The sequence below is a fragment of the Schistocerca serialis genome, chromosome 1 (assembly GCF_023864345.2).
Source record: "Schistocerca serialis cubense isolate TAMUIC-IGC-003099 chromosome 1, iqSchSeri2.2, whole genome shotgun sequence".
NCBI lineage: Eukaryota > Metazoa > Arthropoda > Insecta > Orthoptera > Acrididae > Schistocerca > Schistocerca serialis.
In genome coordinates, this window is record NC_064638.1 from 1,124,465,196 (window position 1) to 1,124,484,437 (window position 19,242).

The following is a 19,242-nucleotide window of genomic DNA, read 5'->3' on the forward strand; positions in this document are numbered from 1 at the left end:
TTGGGAGTGGCTTTAACTACTGAGTATAGATTGGGACGTCTATTAGATTCATTTTAGGTAGTACAGACAGACAGTCTTATGAAGTAGTTCTTAACACATTTTCTAAAAACTGTCTTGAGCAACTAGTTAGACAATCCACATGCAGTGGCGGCAATATAAAGGGTGATCAAGTTTCTATTTGAGGGTGTTGCTTCAATGTATGTACAACATAGTGCAACTCCATTGCGGGTATACAAGCACCTATATTTCGGAAAGGGGTTAATGTGGCATGCGTGTGGTAAATGCAGAAATGTGAACCGTGACGACTTTATTATGAAATACTTCCAAGCAGGACCAACGTGTTGTTATTCCTTTCTAGACTGCTGAAAGATAAATACTGGTAGACATCTGTCATAGAATGAAGAATGTGTATGGTGCAGAATGCCTGTTGAAAAGCACAGTTATGGAATGGGGTGTCGAGTTTGGTGCTGGTTGCGATTAGACACAAGATGCCAGTGAATCTGGGAAGCGAACCTCAAGTGCGGGACTCAAGTGGAAGACACCGAGCACCTGCCCTAGAGTCCTGATCTCCCCTCATATGACTCTCATGACTTTAATCCCCTAAGAAAGGCCTTTAATGGTTGACAATTCCTCAGACGAGGATGTGCAGCAGACAGTTACAGACTTCTTCACACAGCAGGACATGGTGTTTTACCAAATCAGTATCTTCAACCAGCTACATCTGTGGGATCATTACCTCAGTGCTCACAGCAATTTTGCCTGATTGGCACGCGGTTTTTGGACTGTATGGCCTTCGAACAGAAACTTTTTTATTGGCCCCTTACATTTTATATCTTGTAGCTACAATCAAGCCTGACCTTGACTCTTCGGTATAGAGATTAGGATTAGTGATCATGAACTAATCTTTGTGATGGACGGGTACTGAAGTTAATGAAGCCACTAGAGGCTAGAAGAGTTTTTATGCTGGAAGAAACAGATGGGCAGTTGTTGGCAACTCTACTTACAAAGAAACATCACCAACTTGACCTCATACTTTATGGAGAAAAAAGCAAACATGCAAGAAATCAGCTACACAAATCGATCCTGTGGCAAAATTTGGGCCATAATTTTTATAGTATGCAGTTATGACCTTCTGAAAGTACAGCTTTTAACTCCCGTGTGCACCGGTTGTTTGTCACTCATTCCACCTTACTGCTGTCACCTAATGCCTGAGCACCACGTACTGTGCAGTGGACAACAGAGCCCTCCTATTCATGGGATGTTGAAGGTGAGGGAATTGGAGGAGAGAAATTGGATACATCTAACCAACTTGTTTTGAAGTCTGCGCGAAAGTAATATGAGTACATAATACGTCAACCTCATACACACACATATACCTTCAATATTATTGAAACAGTATTCTTGTATTGATATTCTGCAGAAGCTATACCTTCAGAGGCTCGTAACTGCGTACTGTCAGAATCATGCCCAAAGAAAGCACAGGATCGATTTCTAGGGCTGATATCTCGCAAGTGCGCTCTTTTCACTTTGAAATATGGGTTTTTTTATTTATATATATATATATATATATATATATATATATATATATATATATATCAGAATTAAGAAACCCAAGTAACGGAAGAATTATTATGAAATAAAGGTAATGATATTCAGTTTACAGTTTAATCATGCCTATCACATTGAGGAATAGCAGATCTCCTGCAAATGTCTTCTGCTTTAACAATGCCAGCTATATAATCCAAAGAAAATAATGCACAACAGAGATGTTGATAATTAAATAGTGCTGCACTACCTCTTTATTGGCACACTGACTCATTTTATTCATTTAGATTGCATTTACAAATCTCAACAAAAAAATTTCGGAGCAAGGAGATCTCTGACACAACTACCAGTTAGAAACCACACACATTGATACAATAAACAGAGTGTGTTACCAAAATGGAAACAGTATTTCACAAACCTCTAACTCACTCCACTGTACAGCACTTTGTGTTCAGCATTAACTGACCGCAATGGTGTGGATGAGTGACAAACAATCGGTGCATGGAAAAGTTAAGAAGCTATACCTTCAGAGGCTCGTAACTGCGTACTGTCAGAATCATGCCCAAAGAAAGCACAGGATCGATTTCTAGGGCTGATATCTCGCAAGTGCGCTCTTTTCACTTTGAAATATGGGTGATATTTCCTGGTTAGGCAGTGAATGGCTTCCATTTAGTTCCAGTATGATGGATGTAGAGGAATTATGGACAAAGTTTAAACTGATTGTAAATCATGCCCAGAAGAAATGTGTGCCGAGTTAGTAGGTTGAAAAATGAAAGGATCCACCTTGGTTTAATAATAAAATTTGGAAAATGCTGCGGAAGTAGAGATGGTTGTACTCTTGGTTTGGAAAAAGAATTGGAAATCTCAGGAGGCAAAATTTTCAGAATGTGTGAAGCATGCAGCTGCCACCATTATAAGTTAACAAAGGATCTTGCCAATAATCTGAGGAAATTATGACCCCATGTAAAATAACTAAGTGGGTTAGCTCATTTCAGTCACTCGTCAATAAGTCTGGTGTGGCAACAGAGAATAATAAAAGGAAAGCTGAAAATTTAAATTTTGCATTTAAAAAAAAAATCTTTCATGCATTAAAGTTGTACAGTCACACTATCATTGCCATGCATATTTCCTTATGGAGGACATATAAATAGATATGCCTGGCATTGAGAAGCAACTGAAAAAGTTGAAAACAAGTAAGTTGCTACGTCTGGAATGAATTTCCACATCATCTTGGGCAACATGCAGAATCCATTTTCCTAAATTTCCAGAAAGAGTTTGACACTGTGCCCCGCTGCAGAATGTTGATGAGATAGTTTCTAAGATATGGTAGTGATTCGGAAACTTCTCAAGTAATAGAAACCAGTACCTTGTTCTGGACATTGAGTGTTCATCAGGGACAATGATATCTTCTGATGTGCGCCAGGGAAGTGTGGTAGGAGTGCTCATGTTCTTTGTGTACATGAACAATCTTATGGATAGTGTGAGCAGCAAATCGCAACAGTTTGGGGATGGCACTGTGTTGTACAGGAAAGTTTTTTGTTGTTGATTGACTGTAGGATGATACAGGATGACTTACAAGGGGACCATCAGAAGTGTAAATAACGGATTTTGGAACCACGCGACCGCTACGGTCGCAGGTTCGAATCCTGCCTTGGGCATGGGTGTGTGTGATGTCCTTAGGTTAGTTAGGTTTAAGTAGTTCTAAGTTCTAGGGGACTGATGACCTCAGAAGTTTAAAGTCCCATAGTGCTCAGAGCCATTTGAAGTATTAACGGATTTTGATGGGTCTTGGATATGTTATAGAGGGGCATGTCCCAAGTGTGAGGCCCGTTTTATTTTACAGAATATCAGCAAACAGTGTAAATTGTGTGAAATTATTAAAAAATATTCAGTTTTGCATAGTAATTTAATTTTCACATCATTATTACAAAATAAGTCCCATAGTGCTCAGAGCCATTATTACAAAATCTTACTCGCTATCGCCTGCATCGCTTATTATGCCACAACAGAAATTCAGATGTTATTTGTCGTAAAAGCAACCAAAACACAATGTTTTACAGCACCAAGCACATTTCATAAAAGCTACGGTCTTGCAGGCACATGGAGTTTTTAAAAGCGATACAGGAAAACATTATTAATTTACATTCAAAAAGGTTTCTCTTTCATCTGTTAACTTTGATGCGAACCATGTGTATTTGATCATATTTGAATAAGCAGGTGCCCTGAATTGATGCAAAATTAATGAGTGTAGTTTTATGAATTGTCCCTGGACACGATTGCTGTGTTGGTCTTCAACAAATCAGGAGCATTCTGAATTTTCTTCATGAAAATTTTAACCTGTCAGTAAAAGTATACATTGCAAGGCTGGCAAAGTGCAATACACTTTGGTGGAATAACTTTTACGGTGCAAGTGCATGCTTTCCTTTCATCCACTAAGATGTGATCGTATTCAGTCAGATCAGTCTGCCCTCCACACGTATCGATGATTTACAGAAATGTTTCGTGTCTGACGTATGGAAAATCACGGATTTTAAAAAAGTCTTCATACACCAGTTTCTTGAGCTTCCCTGATTTTGTGCAGGACACAGTTACGGTTTTAAATTTGAGGACTAATTCATCCACTCTTTTCTGAACATTAGGGCCAAATTTTCCCACCAGTTCCTGCATACATAAAACAACATACAGGATCACCTTTCCTGGTGCAGTTAAGAGTGTACTGTGCTGTGTTCAGATGACTTATCTTGTTTAAATCTTTTCTCTGCATGAGAATGGTTCTTGCCCCTTTATCTGAGAGGGATCTATTGTATGTTGATCGATTATGACAGCCTGTTTGATTGGTGCTGATTATGTAGTTGAGGTTAAAATTACCAATAAGTATTTTCATTTGTGTGTGGAATTCTTCCACAGCTACTAATACTTCTTCCATCGTTGCACATTCTTTGGAACTGATGAACTTCACAATCTTCCTCTGCCTGATTTTATGCTTTTGTTTAAATCTTTCGACCCATGTCGAGCTGGCTACGAAATTAAAGGTATCCAATAAAAGTGGAACAGCGGTGTTCATCGCCCATTGCTATATTTCTGGTTGTCACATGCTCGCAGAAGAAATTATATTATTTTCACAAGCCAGTCCCTTTCTTACAATGTATTTGACATATGTTTTTATATGATTTACCTGTTCCAAATTCTGTCTCGCTTCGATGAACCATTCATACATCTCATGATCAATACTGTTCAATTTATCACAACGAGTTCTACCTCATGTCACATCCTGTTTTCATTGATATAGCATTGATTTATGTATTAATCGAGAGACGCTGTGGGACTGCAAACTCTTTAGGCTCAATTTCGGATGTAGGCCTACTACTGCAAGAGCGACTGATTGTTCTTTGTATGATAGAGGCACATAATCTGCTGGTTCATGTGTGCATTCATCGGCAATGAAATCGCCATCTCCCTCTACTCCTGTATACTGCAAAGTAAATAGCTTTATATTATGTTGATTCATTCACAAGGAAGAGAACATCCACACAAAAGTGAAACTTACCGCCTCATATTACTGCACCTCGCCTTGTTCGTTGATGTTTATTAACTCATTGTCATTGATGATCCATCTCTCGGCCAACAGGTCTTGTATTGCAATACATATCTCGTTGACAATTCCAATTGAATTAGCAGAGATTGTGCTGGGTGGTGTATTTGCTAGAAGATTTAGATCACGAAGCAACTTTTCGGTGTATTTGATGGCATTACTGATTTCACCTCTCGATTGTTCATTCAACTCCTCTACGTCTGATTTGTCTTCTTCTGGCTGCACTTCTGTAGACACATTTGGGTCGTCCATTTCACTGTTTTCTTCGAACACGCACAGCACTAACGACGGACATTGAAGACAAATGTAAACTAGTGCTTTAGGAGCTAGGCTTTTGTCGTTTATTTGACTATGATGATACATTTTCATAAAGCGCAGAGGACTGTCCATGCAAACTTTGTGGATCATGAAATTATATTGCCATAATCAAATAAAAGGCGATGACCAGGATGATATACTGTCACAATACACAGAGTTCGCATGAGATGTCTGCACAGACAGTCCTTTTTCTGTTTGATTGAGCCTACACAGTTTAAAATTCTTAATAATGTCACACAATTTACACAGTTTGTTGATAGTCTGTAAAATAAAATGGAAAAATGTCGGACTATTGTAAAAAAAAAAAAACACGGAAAGGACCCGAACGCAGTACCTCCAGCGTGTAAGCTGTAGACCTTAATCAATGCGCCATGCTCACTTGGTTGGGACATGGGTAACGTTGCGCGTAGTACAGCGCGCAGTGACCTTCAAAATCAATTTTCTCGAAAAACAAGGCCCATCATTAAAAAAGCGGATAGCCTCATACTCGGGGCATGTCCCTCTACAACATATCCGAGACCTATCAAAATCTGTTATTTACATTTCTGATGGTCCCCTTGTTAGACAGAATTTCTATTTGGTGTGAGAACAGCAGCAATGTAATTTTAGCAAATGAGTAGGAAATTCGATTCTGTAGTGTTTGAATACAATATTAGTGATGTGCTGATTGATATGACTGAGCACATAAGATTGGTTATAGCAGAGGCATATTATTGACTTCAGTCTATTGGGAGAACTCTAGGATATTGTAGCTCAGCTATAAAGGAGACCATGTATAGAACACAACTGCCACCCATTCTTAAATACTGCTAGAACGGTTGCGGAGCCCCACTAGGTTGGATCACAGAGAGACATTAACTTAAATTCAGAGGTATGCTGCTTGATTTGTTACCAGTATGTTTGACCTGCATGTGAGTATTATAGAAATGCTCTGTGCACTCAAATTGGAATCCCTTTTGGGAAGACGACATTTTTGTGTGAGAAAATTTACAGAATTGGCGTTTGTGGTTGACTGCAGAAGGATTCTAGTGCCACCGTTGTACATTGCATTTAAGGATTGTGAAGACAGGATAAGAGACATTAAGGTTCATATGGAAGCATATAGACAATAATTTTTCTCTCACTCCATTTGTGAGTGGGACGTGAAAAGGAATGGCAGATAGTGGTACAAGATATGCTCCACCATGTATCGTATAGTGCCTTACAGAGTATGTATGCAATTATAGATGTTGATGAAAATAGAATGTAATACTTATAGATGTTTGCTTTTTTATTGCATGAGAAGCATGCGCTCACAGTCCCAAAATATTCTAGCTTTTATAACCAGGGACTCCATTTGTCAAATGAAAGGAAAAGGTTTTTGGGAGCAAGACTAATATGGGTTGACTAGGAAAGTCAAGATAGGATTGCAGATTAAGGAAGCAGTAAGAGGAAAACTTTAGAGGGAAGTATGCAACAAAACACACTGACAAAAACAGTGAACCACCCAGAAGACGTGGTCAACTGTCAGTGTAACTTCATACAAATATTGACTATCAGTGGGTATGTTAGAGTTGCAATTTGCTGTAGCCAACAAGGTGTTGTTACTTGGCCTGGTAGAATATATAAGGGACATGACAGCAATCAATGTTGAGGGGTCTCTGTGAAGAGCACAAGAGATGCCACATAATTTTGTGACACAGCATTGTTAGTGCCTGAGAGAGTAAGAAAGTGGTCTCATTGCGGTTCTCCATTTGGACAACTGATCGAACCATGCAGTATCCAGATTTGAGGGGCATGCAGATGTGATAGTGCCCTGATATTGGAGTGCATGGGAACTTGGCAGGCATATGCATAAGGTTCCAGCTGACCGTGTGTGGTGGTGGTGGTGGTGGTGGTGGTGGTGGTTAGTATTTAACGTCCCGTCGGCAACGAGGTCATTAGAGACGGAGCGCAAGCTCGTGTTAGGGAAGGAAATCGGCCGTGCCTTTTCAAAGGAACCATCTCGGCATTTGCCTGAAACGATTTAGGGAAATCACGGAAAATCTAAATCAGGATGGCTGGAGACGGGATTGAACCGTCGTCCTCCCGAATGCGAGTCCAGTGTGCTAACCACTGCGCCACCGTGTGTGACCACAACGGAGGATCACCCTATTGTGCACCAAGCACATTGCAATCCTTTGACATATGCACCTCCTGTCAGAGAAAAAGTATTGGACTCCCTGCAATATCCTGTATCATTCCACACCATTGGTCAAAGACTAGCAGCAGTTACCATCCCAGGCATAGAATGTCACTAACACAATAACAAAATAACAAAAATGGCTGTGTTTGGAGTGGTGCAACTGGGAAGCATGGACTGATGTAAGGCACCGTATTGTGTTCATTGACGACTAACAATTCTGCATTACTCTGGATGACCATCATCAGCGAGTATGTCGATAACCTGGGAAGAGGTCCCATTTATCCAGTGTTTTGGATAAGCACTGTGGTGTTACTCTTGGCATCATGATGTGGAAAGCCATTGGCTATGACTTCAGCCCATGGCTGGTAGTGATTGAGGGGAACTTTGAGAGTGCAGTGGTACTTCATGGGCAGCCTGTTTCCTCATGTGTTCTTTTTCATGTGACAGTATCGTGGTGCCATTTTTCAACAGGACAATGCTCATCCACATATAACAGATGTGTTTATGAACTGTCTACTTGACACTGAGGCACTCTTGTTGCCAGCAAAATCCCCAGATGTGTCCCTGATAGGGTGGGGCCAAGTTGAACGTCAACTCTGTCCCAGTGCCAGTGTCCCGGATATCGAGGACCAAGTACGACAGTTGTGAGTTAGCTTGCCCCAGGGGAGGGAACAATGACTTTATGACATCCTTCTGAAGCAAATCAGTGAATGCATCCAGGCCAGAGGAGATGTAATGTCATATTGATAAGTGGGCTAATATTGCCATGTTTTTTTGTAAATTTGACTCAGTTTTACAGTCATTGCTATAACGTCACTTAGCATCTCAACTCATGAAGTTTCACTTAGTTTCCTCTTTCTCTTCTGGGTGCTTCACCTTTTCTGTCAGGGAGTATAGCTCATTTCTTGTTTGCTGCCCCAGTTGTCCTGTTTCACCTTTAGACCGGAATCCTGGCTGATTATCCTAGCTGAACCTTGATTAATTTCATTTTTTGTGGTATCTGCAATATGGTACTGAAAAATAATGGAAGCAGTAAAAGTTATCACTCATCGTATATTTTAGATATTGACAAGCAAATAAATAAGATTACAAATATTGCTGAGTGTTCAAAACACGTCTCTTTTTAAAAATAATCTTACAAGAAACGTACACTTGTTTTTATTTTAGGTACAATCACATAATTTGATAACAATCACACCCATACATTGGCCATCTTCAGATACTGTATTAAACAGTATATTTAGTCTGATTATAGATATTGTCAAGCTTTGATCACCAAATGATGTCTACAATGTATAGTACACTGTTGCAGTTCACATGTGCAAACAGATGCACCCGAATGGGCATGGGCATAGGCACAGGTCGGCAAACAGCTGACGCAGGGCAGTCCTGCAGCTAGGCCATAATGTGGAGTACCATACTGATTGGCCGAGTGCAAGCAAGTAGTGGTGGCAAAGCAGCTTGCGCATGTACATAATGTGTGCTGTAGGGCTGCCTGGTGGATAGCTAACACTACCCACAGCTGTCTGTGAGTGTGGTGAGGGACGTCTGTGCCCCTTGGGGCAATATCAGAACAGTGTGATGGATCTAAATATGGCCAATGTATGATCAAGATCAGTTACGGTTATTATGTGTTTGTATCGAAAATAAAAAGCAGTTTTGAGTACCAAACAGCTGCATTAAAAAAGATTGCTAAATATTATTCAGCTATCGGACTTCGTTCTTCATCAGAATTAGCCAAAACAAAACTCCATTCACATTCACAACTCACATATGTCGCCTCTTGCAACTTCCCCCACCTCTGTCTCGCTATTCCTCCCTCTCCCTGTACCACCTCAGTACCCCCACTACCCACTCCTGCGAAAGTCATTTCCCACCTTAGATGCAGTCGTGTCTTAGTGCCCAGAAATGCAGTGGACGTATGTGTGGGGTTTGTGAATCGTGAGAATTCTGTTTTTTCTACATCTGATGAAGGTCTGCGTCCTTTAGGTGAATAATATCCAGCAATTTTTTGCAATGTGTCTGCCTACCCCTCTGTGTCCCCATCTGTGTTGTGAGTAGCAATCTATCCTTTTCATATTGTTGTTATTCCATTCCCGATTTTCCATTGTTTAATAAGAAGTGTGCTGGAATGTAAAATCCATCTTCTGTAGTTGGCCGAAGCTAATACGGTGTGTTACTTCCACAAATGATCTGTCACCTTGATGATATGACACTAATTTTTACTATAATTATGTTTGTATGGCCACCTTTTTGAAGTTCCTCGGTGTAGTGAGTCTGCTATGCAATGCCACTGATCCATGCCACTTCACTTCTCCATCTGTAAGAGAGCTCCGATCTGCGCAAGCTACTGTATGACATATCCACTTTGTAAATAACTCTTCTGTGTTTTGTTGCTCGTATATAACAGTTACAATGTTGTTGTTGTTGTTGTTGTTGTTGTGGTCTTCAGTCCTGAGACTGGTTTGATGCAGCTCTCCATGCTACTCTATCCTGTGCAAGCTTCTTCATCTCCCAGTACCTACTGCAACCTACATCCTTCTGAATCTGCTTAGTGTATTGATCTCTTGGTCTCCCTCTACAATTTTTACCCTCCACGCTGCCCTCCAATGCTAAATTTGTGATCCCTTGATGCCTCAAAACATGTCCTACCAACCGATCCCTTCTTCTAGTCAAGTTGTGCCACAAACTTCTCTTCTCCCCAATCCTATTCAATACCTCCTCATTAGTTATGTGATCTACCCACCTTATCTTCAGCATTCTTCTGTAGCACCACATTTCGAAAGCTTCTATTCTCTCCTTGTCCAAACTATTTATCGTCCATGTTTCACTTCCATACATGGCTACACACCATAAAAATACTTTCAGAAACGACTTCCTGGCACTTAAATCTATACTCGATGTTAACAAATTTCTCTTCTTCAGAAACGATTTCCTTGCCATTGCCAGTCTACATTTTATATCCTCTCTACTTTGACCATCATCAGTTATTTTACTCCCTAAATAGCAAAACTCCTTTACTACTTTAAGTGTCTCATTTCCTAATCTAATCCCCTCAGCATCACCCAATTTAATTTGACTACATTCCATTATCCTCGTTTTGCTTTTGTTGATGTTCATCTTATATCCCCCTTTCAAGACACTGTCCATTCCGTTCAACTGCTCTTCCAAGTCCTTTGCTGTCTCTGACAGAATTACAATGTCATCGGCAAACCTGTAAGTTTTTACTTCTTCTCCATGAATTTTAATACCTACTCCGAATTTTTCTTTTGTTTCCTTTACTGCTTGCTCAATATACAGATTGAATAACATCGGGGAGAGGCTACAACCCTGTCTCACTCCTTTCCCAACCACTGCTTCCCTTTCATGCCCCTCGATTCTTATAACTGCCATCTGGTTTCTGTACAAATTGTAAATAGCCTTTCGCTCCCTGTATTTTACCCCTGCCACCTTCATAATTTGAAAGAGAGTATTCCAGTTAACGTTGTCAAAAGCTTTCTCTAAGTCTACAAATGCTAGAAACGTAGGTTTGCCTTTTCTTAATCTTTCTTCTAAGATAAGTCGTAAGGTTAGTATTGCCTCACGTGTTCCAACATCTAAACTGATCTTCCCCGAGGTCCGCTTCTACCAGTTTTTCCATTCGTCTGTAAAGAATTCGCGTTAGTGTTTTACAGCTGTGACTTATTAAACTGATAGTTCGGTAATTTTCACATCTGTCAACACCTGCTTTCTTTGGGATTGGAATTATTATATTCTTCTCGAAGTCTGTGGGTATTTCGCCTGTCTCATACATCTTGCTCACCAGATGGTAGAGTTTTGTCATGACTGGCTCTCCCAAGGCCATCAGTAGTTCTAATGGAATGTTGTCTATTCCCGGGGCCTTGTTTCGACTCAAGTGTTTCAGTGCTCTGTCAAACTCTTCACGCAGTATCTTATCTCCCATTTCATCTTCATCTACATCCTCTTCCATTTCCATAATATTGTCCTCAAGTACATCGCCCTTGTATAAACACTCTATATACTCCTTCCACCTTTCTGCCTTCCCTTCTTTGCTTAGAACTGGGTTGCCATTTGAGCTCTTGATATTCATACAAGTGGTTCTCTTCTCTCCAAAGGTCTCTTTAATTTTCCTGTAGGCAGTATCTATCTTACCCCTAGTGAGATAAGCCTCTACATCCTTACATTTGTCCTCTAGCCATCCCTGCTTAGCCATTTTGCACTTCCTGTTGATCTCATTTTTGAGACATTTGTATTCCTTTTTGCCTGCTTCATTTACTGCATTTTTATATTTTCTCCTCTCATCAATTAAACTCAATATTTCTTCTGTTACCCAAGGATTTCTATTAGCCCTCATCTTTTTACCTACTTGATCCTCTGCTGCCTTCACTACTTCATCCCTCAGAGCTACCCACTCTTCTTCTACTGTATTTCCTTCCCCCATTCCTGTCAATTGTTCCCTTATGCTCTCCCTGAAACTCTCTACAACCTCTGGTTCTTTCAGTTTATCCAGGTCCCATCTCCTTAAATTCCCACCTTTTTGCAGTTTCTTCAGTTTCAATCTGCAGTTCATAACCAATAGATTGTGGTCAGAATCCACATCTGCCCCTGGAAATGTCTTACAATTTAAAACCTGGTTCCTAAATCTCTGTCTTACCATTATATAATCTATCTGATACCTTTTAGTATCTCCAGGATTCTTCCAGGTATACAACCTTCTTTCATGATTCTTGAACCAAGTGTTAGCTATGATTAAGTTATGCTCTGTGCAAAATTCTACAAGGCGGCTTCCTCTTTCATTTCTTCCCCCCAATCCATATTCACCTACTATGTTTCCTTCTCTCCCTTTTCATACTGACGAATTCCAGTCACCCATGACTATTAAATTTTCGTCTCCTTTCACTACCTGAATAATTTCTTTTATCTCGTCATACATTTCATCAATTTCTTCATCATCTGCAGAGCTAGTTGGCATATAAACTTGTACTTCTGTAGTAGGCATGGGCTTTTGTGTCTATCTTGGCCACAATAATGCGTTCACTATGCTGTTTGTAGTAGCTAACCCGCACTCCTATTTTTTTATTCATTATTAAACCTACCCTTGCATTACCCCTATTTGATTTTGTATTTATAACCCTGTAATCACCTGACCAAAAGTCTTGTTCCTCCTGCCACCGAACTTCACTAATTCCTACTATATCTAACTTTAACCTATCCATTTCCCTTTTTAAATTTTCTAACCTACCTGCCCGATTAAGGGATCTGACATTCCACGCTCCGATCCATAGAACGCCAGTTTTCTTTCTCCTGATAACGACGTCCTCTTGAGTAGTCCCCGCCCGGAGATCCGAATGGGGGACTATTTTACCTCCGGAATATTTAACCCAAGAGGACGCCATCATCATTTAATCATACAGTAAAGCTGCATGTCCTCGGGAAAAATTACGGCTGTAGTTTCCCCTTGCTTTCAGCCGTTCGCAGTACCACCACAGCAAGGCCGTTTTGGTTAATGTTACAAGGCCAGATCAGTCAATCATCCAGACTGTTGCGCCTGCAACTACTGAAAAGGCTGCTGCCCCTCTTCAGGAACCACATGTTTGTCTGGCCTCTTAACAGATACCCCTCCGTTGTGGTTGCACCTACGGTACAGCCATCTGTATCGCTGAGGCACGCAAGCCTCCCCACCAACGGCAAGGTCCATGGTTCATGGGGTTACAATGTTGGGTAACCAGATTTCTTATTAATTCATAGATGAGAGCAGCAGCTCTGAATAGAATCTTAGAACTCAATGATATGTTACAATATATCTCTTCAACTGTTTATTGAGCATTGACATTATCACTTGCCCATCTGCTCCTTAATTTCCAATTCACTGCCAGACTGTGGCGCCAAAGCCCAAGCAGCCCAATCACAGCAGGTGTAGACATTCAATTGCTGCCATGCCTTGGTGACGTTCTGTGCTGGCGCAACTTTCTCCAAATCTGCATGTATCGGCGTGGTGCGTAAGTGTGTAGCCATAAATTTAATAAATAATAATAAAATAAAACACAACAGAATATATTCTTCTTCACTATTTACTACAGTCTGCCAATGTTGGGGTAAATTTTCAATTTCATGGCTAGAAATGACTTGGTTTTGATGCGAAGAATTGGCCGAGCCGTTTTCAGAGTGCATTCACACCTGGAGAAGAAGTTCCTCGAAAGTTGTTCGATATGTCGTGGAAAAGGTGAAAATGTGAGGGCACAAGATCAGGTGAATAAAGTGGGTGTGGAATGACTTCCCAACTCAATTCCTTTATAGTGTAGTGTTTATCAATCTAGCAGAATTCAGGTGGGTGTTATTGTGGAGTATCATCACTTAACGCAGTCTTCCTGGTCATTGTTCTTGGATTGTGCCTGCAATACATCTCAGTTGTCGACAGTAAATGTCAGCAGTGATGGCCACATCTTGGAAAAGCAATTCGTAACACACCACACCATCGCTGTTCCACCAGATGCATAACATTAACTTTTGTGGATGCACACAGATCTTTGTAGGGGGAGTTGCTGCTTTGTTTGGGCTCAACCATTGTTTTCTCTTGCTTATGTTAGCATAAAGACATTAGCATAATGCAGGGTGTATATGCCCCGGGACAACTGGGAAATCAGGGAACAATCCAGGAGCTTTTTCATCCGGGAGAAAACTGGCAAAAACCCCTGGGAATTTTTCATTGTCTTAGTTTTCAGTTAAATTTTTGTAATTTTGGTTGGTAAGAACTGATAATCCAATGAAGATTTTCACTTTAGCCCGCTACAGAATAATATTTAGCAATAAAACATAAATGAGAGAAAAACACCAAAATAAAACTTATGTTGCAAAGAAACTGCTCCATTTACAGCAACAGAACACAGTGCACAAACAAACATCTGCTGACAGCAGAATGTGTCAAAGGCTTTAGGACGGAGACTATGCAGTACTTCATAATGATAAACTGCTTTCGATGAGCATGACATTGCAACTGTTTACATTTCTAACAGGTCGTGGGAAAATATTGTGAATGATGGTTTGAGAAGTGTTACTTTCAAAGTAAATTTACTTTTATGCAAGATGACTTATGCTTTGTGTGAGAATGTGCAATGAATTTATTAAATCACAGAGTGTTTGAATCTCATTCAGAACTTAACACTTTGAGGAGCCATAATACCAGAAATTTATATCATTACTTAAAATTTTACTGGCACGTTTGTGTTAGATATATCTTAGAGGATGCAAAAAAATATCGATATTATATGTGAAAGTGTAGCTTTTCTTATTGGTAGACTTTATGTATATTAACTTTTCCTATTTGTGTGTTCACACTGTTTAACAGTGATGTTGGTATGGGCTAACTACATTGTATGTCCTATGCTCTGAATATCAGCTGTGATTGGCTGACAAAAACACATTGCTAGCTCGATCTCAGTGCTTCAGAAACTAACATGCTGTGTTTTGTGGACTTCGTATTTATACATTCTTAATACGAAAAATGCAGTGTACATATTGCTGTGGATCAAGGATCTTCCTAAAATGCATCTTTTTTTATGCTGAGCTTAGTTTTGTAAAGTGCCAGGGCATTCTGCACTGGTGTGTAAAACCTAGACCAATCAAAGAATTGAGAAGTTTCCCAGTTCCAAGGGAAGGTACTGTCACTTAAAATGGAAAAGTGTATTTTCACTCAGGAAAAAGTGTCTTTTTAATTGGGAAATGCAGGAAAGACCCAGGAATATTTTTTCTTTGTCCGATTATACACCCTGACAGAGACACCATTCTCGTCATTAGTAAATACAGGATAGGAATGGTTGATGTTCACGATCCAGTTGACAACGAGCAAGCAGAGATAATTATATGGCCACCAACTGATTTTTGCGATTTTTGGCTTGGAACATGCAGTACCCATACACCTGATTTTTTAATGTTCCTCATTGCATGAAAATGTTGCATGATGTTGAAATGATCACAGTTCATCACATTTGCCAGCTCTCGAGTACACTGATTTGGATTATTGTTTAAACGATCTTTGTCAAACCCTGAAGGTCTTCCTGAAAATGGAAAGTCACTATGTCAAAACAATCCTCCTTAAAACTAGCAAACCATTTTCTTGTCATGCTCTGTCCAATGGCAGGAGCACATATTTCTGGCACCTCCCTGCTGTCTCCCCTCCACTGAACTCAAACAGAAGAATATGTTGGAAATGTGATTTCTCCACTTAGCACTCCATTTTCTAGTGTCCACAGCTCCACTCACTATTTCCAAATCACAAAATGACAACACATAAACTCAGATAGCAACAATGAACTACAAATAAAAATGACAGTTGATAAATAAACCAATGACAACAGAAAAGCAATATGGAAAAAAAAAATGAACTAATGTACCAACCTAATACAGCAGCCCTGGGCACTCACAGTGGGAAATTCTGTACATACTACTTATTAAATAACGGTTTTACTTGGGCATCTTTCATTGGCTTGTGAGGAAGATGTGAAATGTTATTGTGGATGAACATCATGTTCGATTGCAGTACTTACTCTTCTCCATAGAGAGAACACCCCCCCCCCTCTCTCACCCCCCCCCCTCTCTCTCGCCCCCCCCCCCCCTCCTCTCCCTCCCCCCCCTCTCTATACATTGTCCCTGCAAACTGCATCGTCCTGCTGTTGAACAGCTAACTTTCACACTAATTTATTTACCTGATGAGCACTCACTGTCAACTATTCATTAAATATTTACCTTTACTTTCCATTATATGGTAATCTTTCCAGACAGAAGTGTAATGTAGATGATCATTTATGTGTCCCATTTGTAAGCTTCCTCCATGGTCAAATGTGCACCTATCACATTTTTGGTAGGCTATATTGATGTTACTCTAGTGGATTAATTGCACAGGGAGCAGTTTGCCACTCCTTGCCCATTGTAGATTTAGCACTTATTGGCTGAAAATAATGTCTGTTGCATGTGGTTAATATTTGATGGTGAGTTACGATGGAGGTGACTCGTATATTAAAAATGGATGTCATTAATTGATATTTACTTGAGGTAGCCAAATGCATGGCAAAACTTGTACAGAACTCTCATTCCTTTGTGTACTCTGATCATTATGCTAACTAGATACATAGTACAAAATTCACTCATAATTTTAGTCCCATCTCTCTATCTCAAGTAACAACCGATGTAATGGCACATAACATCAAAGTACACCAGCAGAAAAAAAAAAAAAAAAACGCAACACTAAAAAATAATGAGTAATGAAATTTCAGGAATACATTTGTCTGTTTAAGCGAATTCCAAGAATACATTTGTCATATTTTAGTGATTAACATTGCATGATCACAGGTTCATGTAAGTATGAGATAAACATTTGGCACCATGAAATGCTGGTACATTAAGAACTACTGTATCTGCCAGGCTTATATGCCAGACTGTTGAACGCAAGCAAGCAAACATGCATGCATTGTGTTGTACTGGTGACAATGGGATGGAGTTGTATACCTGTTGCACTTGGTCGTCAATTTGTGGGATGGAGTTCTATACCTGTTGCACTTCGTCAGTCAATAAAGGGATAGCTAATGCTGTTTGTGGATGATGCTGGAGTTCTCATCAGATGGCAGACCATATGTGCTCAATTGGAGACAGATTCTGATGACTGAGCAGCCCAAGGCAACATGTTGACACTATAGAGCATGTTGGGTTACAACATTGATATGTAGGCAACAGTTATCCTGTTGGAAAACACCCCCTGGAATGCTGTTCACGAATGGCAGCACAACAGTTGAAATCACCAGACTGACACACAGTTTTGCAATCAGGATGTGTTGATTAACCACAAGAGTGCTCCTGCTGTCATACGAAATCTTAGCCCTATTACACAACAATGTTCAAACTCAGTGAGGTGTTGATAACGGCATCTTTGCTGCCTTAAAGGCATTCTTGACTAACAGCAATTCACTATGTCCAGTCTTAAAGGTAACTAACATTCAAGATCGTTACAGTGTGTATTTAAAGCAAACCTGATTTGTATCTTCATAGTGGTGCAACTAGTGCCACTCTTATGCGACTGATGTGAAATTAGAATAGACATCATCTTTCACATCTAGAAACATGCCTACCAGCTACCAGCTTTTGTTTATGTCACACAGCACCTTCTTGGTGTAGTGATCCCCCCGCCCCCCCCCCCCCCCCTCAGTCAGTATATAATCACACTTTCATCATTAAGTGGTGATACTATTCTCAGACCAAACCCAAACCTTGGCTGGCCATGTGGTATGCTAAATTTAAGTATTAGATTTTCAAAGTCTTCATGAATGACTGTTTCCAGCGCGACAACACGAAGGCAATTATTTATAAAACTTTTATTTTTAAGGTAATAAACAGTAGAATTAATAGAGGAGAGGGATCCCTTGGTCCGTATCTGTGGCACTCGCTTGTTTTGTTCAATATTTGTGTTATTAAAGTATTCCTTTTCTGGCATTCAAAGTAACAGGTGACACCTGTGTGCGGCTATCTGTGGAAAAGGCCTCTTACTGCCTCTCAGCTGCAGCCCTGCTCACATCTCATACCAAATGGTTCAAATGGCTCTGAGCATTATGAGACTTAACTGCTGAGATCATCAGTCCCCTAGAACTTCTTAAACCTAACTAACCTAAGGACGTCACCAGACTGTAGCACCTAGAACCGCTCGGCCACCACGGCCGGCCATCTCATACCACAAAACTTCATAGTTCATATCCAGGTTTAATATTACTCGCAATAAAATGATCAAAATGCACTAATTGTCCATCTTGTTCTAATGGGAACTGTCACAAGTTCCATGATGTGATTTTTCATGCCAGTCAATGAAAAAAGGTAACATTGGTAACACTCATGTAATTGTTTCAGGTGATGAGGAAATGAACTACTGGAATAAAATAAAACAGGACCGAGCAGAAAAATTCTCTCAGAAGATTAAAGTGAAACAGAGAGGAAGAGACAAATTACTGAAACGTGTCGAGAGAGAACTAGGAAAACACATCAGATTTGATGAATAGTTATTACCGTTGTTGATCAAAACTGAAGCGTTGTGTGTATCTAAGGAAAACAAATCATGATCCATATTTGTACATTCATCATTGTAATTCATGAGAGAAGATAAAATTTTACCAATACAATAATTTATTTTATTTGAAAACTCTTTTTCTTTGCTTAATATTTCATCAAAACCTTGTTGTTTCCAAAAACAGTAAAATTTTGTGTGACATTACCATATATTGCAAATATTAAACGTTTTTGGTAAGTATTATGCAGTGGTGAAATGTATTTTCTCGGTAAATTTATTTCATCATCATTTGTAGAGAGTATCTTCAGGGAGACCATAGCTTCATTTGACTACACACAGTGGCTTGCTGCTGTCTTACTGCCCCCGTGCTACCACTATCAGCGATGACAACTCACAACAATCAAGTTTAATGGTCGCATTAGCTATGTCGTTGATGGCTTAGCACTTAGAATGCTACTGAATGCTCATTGGCTTTTAGAGAATGCGTGATTTAGGTGCGCAGAACAAGCCTAAACTCTACCACCATTGTCCATGACTCCAACTATAACAGTAATAAGGCTGATGTTTGCTGCTAGGACT

At 39.9% G+C, this 19,242-nt stretch overlaps 1 protein-coding gene across 1 annotated transcript in view; it reads left to right on the forward strand.

The window, feature by feature from the left end:
• The window catches only part of LOC126416908 (la-related protein 7), a 107,475-nt gene extending 88,697 nt beyond the window's left edge, over positions 1-18,778 (forward strand). Inside the window, exon 9 of the mRNA XM_050084794.1 lies at positions 18,507-18,778. Coding sequence (XP_049940751.1) covers positions 18,507-18,655 — 149 coding nt within the window. The 3' untranslated portion in view covers positions 18,656-18,778. The remainder of the gene's footprint in view (positions 1-18,506) is intronic.
• Positions 18,779-19,242: the final 464 nt, after the last annotated feature.